At 68.4% G+C, this 1,560-nt stretch overlaps 1 protein-coding gene across 1 annotated transcript; it reads left to right on the top strand.

Annotated features, from left to right (window-relative positions):
* Window positions 1-6: 6 nt before the first annotated feature.
* BTBD18 (BTB domain containing 18) lies at window positions 7-1,143 on the top strand. The gene is made up of 2 exons (XM_017730462.1): window positions 7-103; window positions 238-1,143. Exon 2 carries the CDS (start codon window positions 291-293, stop codon window positions 1,056-1,058), a length of 768 nt encoding a protein of 255 aa, XP_017585951.1. The 5' UTR covers window positions 7-103; window positions 238-290; the 3' UTR covers window positions 1,059-1,143.
* The last annotated feature ends 417 nt before the right edge of the window (window positions 1,144-1,560 follow it).

The raw sequence follows: 1,560 nt of genomic DNA, 5'->3' as shown, positions 1-1,560 counted from the left end.
CTGCTGTACCGCAGCACCCGCCTGCTGCGCACGGCCTTCCAGCACCTCCACCAGCAGCAGCAGCGAGCCGACGGCTTCTGCGATGTGGTCCTGTGGGCTGAAGGTGAGCGGGCAGCACTGCCCAGGGAGGGGCCAGTGTGCCTGGGGAGCTGCGGGCAGTGTCTCTGCAACCCCCTAGGAAGGTCTGGGGCGAGCAGGACGGGCTGCAGGACAGTGACGGCCACTGTTGCTTTGCAGGCGAGGCAGTGGTGGCCCACTGCAGCGTTCTCTCTGTCTGCAGCCCCTTCTTCATGGAGCAGCTGGGCCGGGAGCTGCCCCCCAAGGGTTGCAGGGTGGTGCTGGAGCTGGCGGGGCTGAAGATCGGGGTGCTGCGCAAGCTGGTGCGCTTCTTCTACACCGCCGAGCTGGAGGTCACGCAGGAGGAGGTGCACGAGGTGCTGGCAGCCGCCCGCCGCCTCCGCATCACCGAGCTCGAGTCGCTGCAGCTCTGGGGTGGGCGCCTGGTGAGACTGGGACCCCAGCGGCAGCTCGACCGCTCCTGCCTGCAGTCCAGCCAGGAAGCCCCCGCCGTGGTGGCACGTGCCACAGCTGAGCCTGGCAGCGCCTGCTCTGGGCTGTCCCCCCAGGGGCAGCCACGCTCTCTGGGGCGCACGCAGCCCAGCCCCATCAGGCGGATGAGGTTGCGGAAGGTGGAGAGCCGGGGGTGCTGGGAGGTGGTGCGGGAGGCGCAGCCCCGCCCTGTGCCTCCAGCAGTGCCAGCGGGTGATGTGGGGGTGGCAGCAGCACAGCCTCCCCAGGGTGTGGATGCACTGGAGCAGGTGAGCGAGCGCTCCCCACCCTGGCAGCCCCCCAGTGCAAACGGGATGCAGAAGCGTGGGGACTCCCCTGTGTCCCAGCAGGGCTGCCAGCAGGCGGTGCCCCTGGGGGCCCCTGGAAGTGGCACTGAGGAGGAAGAGGTGGATGTGGGGACAGGGGAGCTGTTCCTGCCCCCTGGCACAGTCTGCCTCTGGCCCTGTCCCTCGTCTGAGTCAGAAGAGGAGGTGGATGTCCTCACCTAAGCGGGGGGGCTGGCTCTGCCTCTCCCCCATCACTGCCTGTACCCCTTGGGCTGTGTGTCCTTGGAATAAAGGGCTGGAGCTGTGCTGGGGAGTACTAAACTTTATTGGAGGTTGGGGGGACAGCGGGGTGTGGAGGGAGCCAGGAGTCTGGCAGCGGCAGAGCTGCAGCATCAGGGACGGGACTGGGGCTGGCAGGTGCCCCCCACTTGGTCTCGCCTCTTCATGGACGCTCGTGCCGCCTGCGCCGGTCCTGGCTCGGCTGTGGAGAGAGGGGCAGTTGGTCCCTCTTGGTCCCGTCCCTGTCCCGTCCCATCCCGGTCCCATGCCCGCTCACCTGGCCAATGTCTCTATGCCAAGCTGCTCTTCAGGGCTTCCACTACGGTCTCCGGCTGGGGGAACTTCAGCTTGCGGGGGGGCCCCTTCCCGATACCGCTCCACAGCTCCACGGCTGGGGGGACAAAGGGGATTGTTGGATTAGGGGGGGCGGGGGGCCCCGCCGCCC

This window comes from Corvus brachyrhynchos, unplaced genomic scaffold, assembly GCF_000691975.1.
Source record: "Corvus brachyrhynchos isolate BGI_N302 unplaced genomic scaffold, ASM69197v1 scaffold323, whole genome shotgun sequence".
NCBI classification, from domain to species: Eukaryota; Metazoa; Chordata; class Aves; order Passeriformes; family Corvidae; genus Corvus; species Corvus brachyrhynchos.
This window is presented reverse-complemented; position numbering and strand designations above follow the sequence as displayed.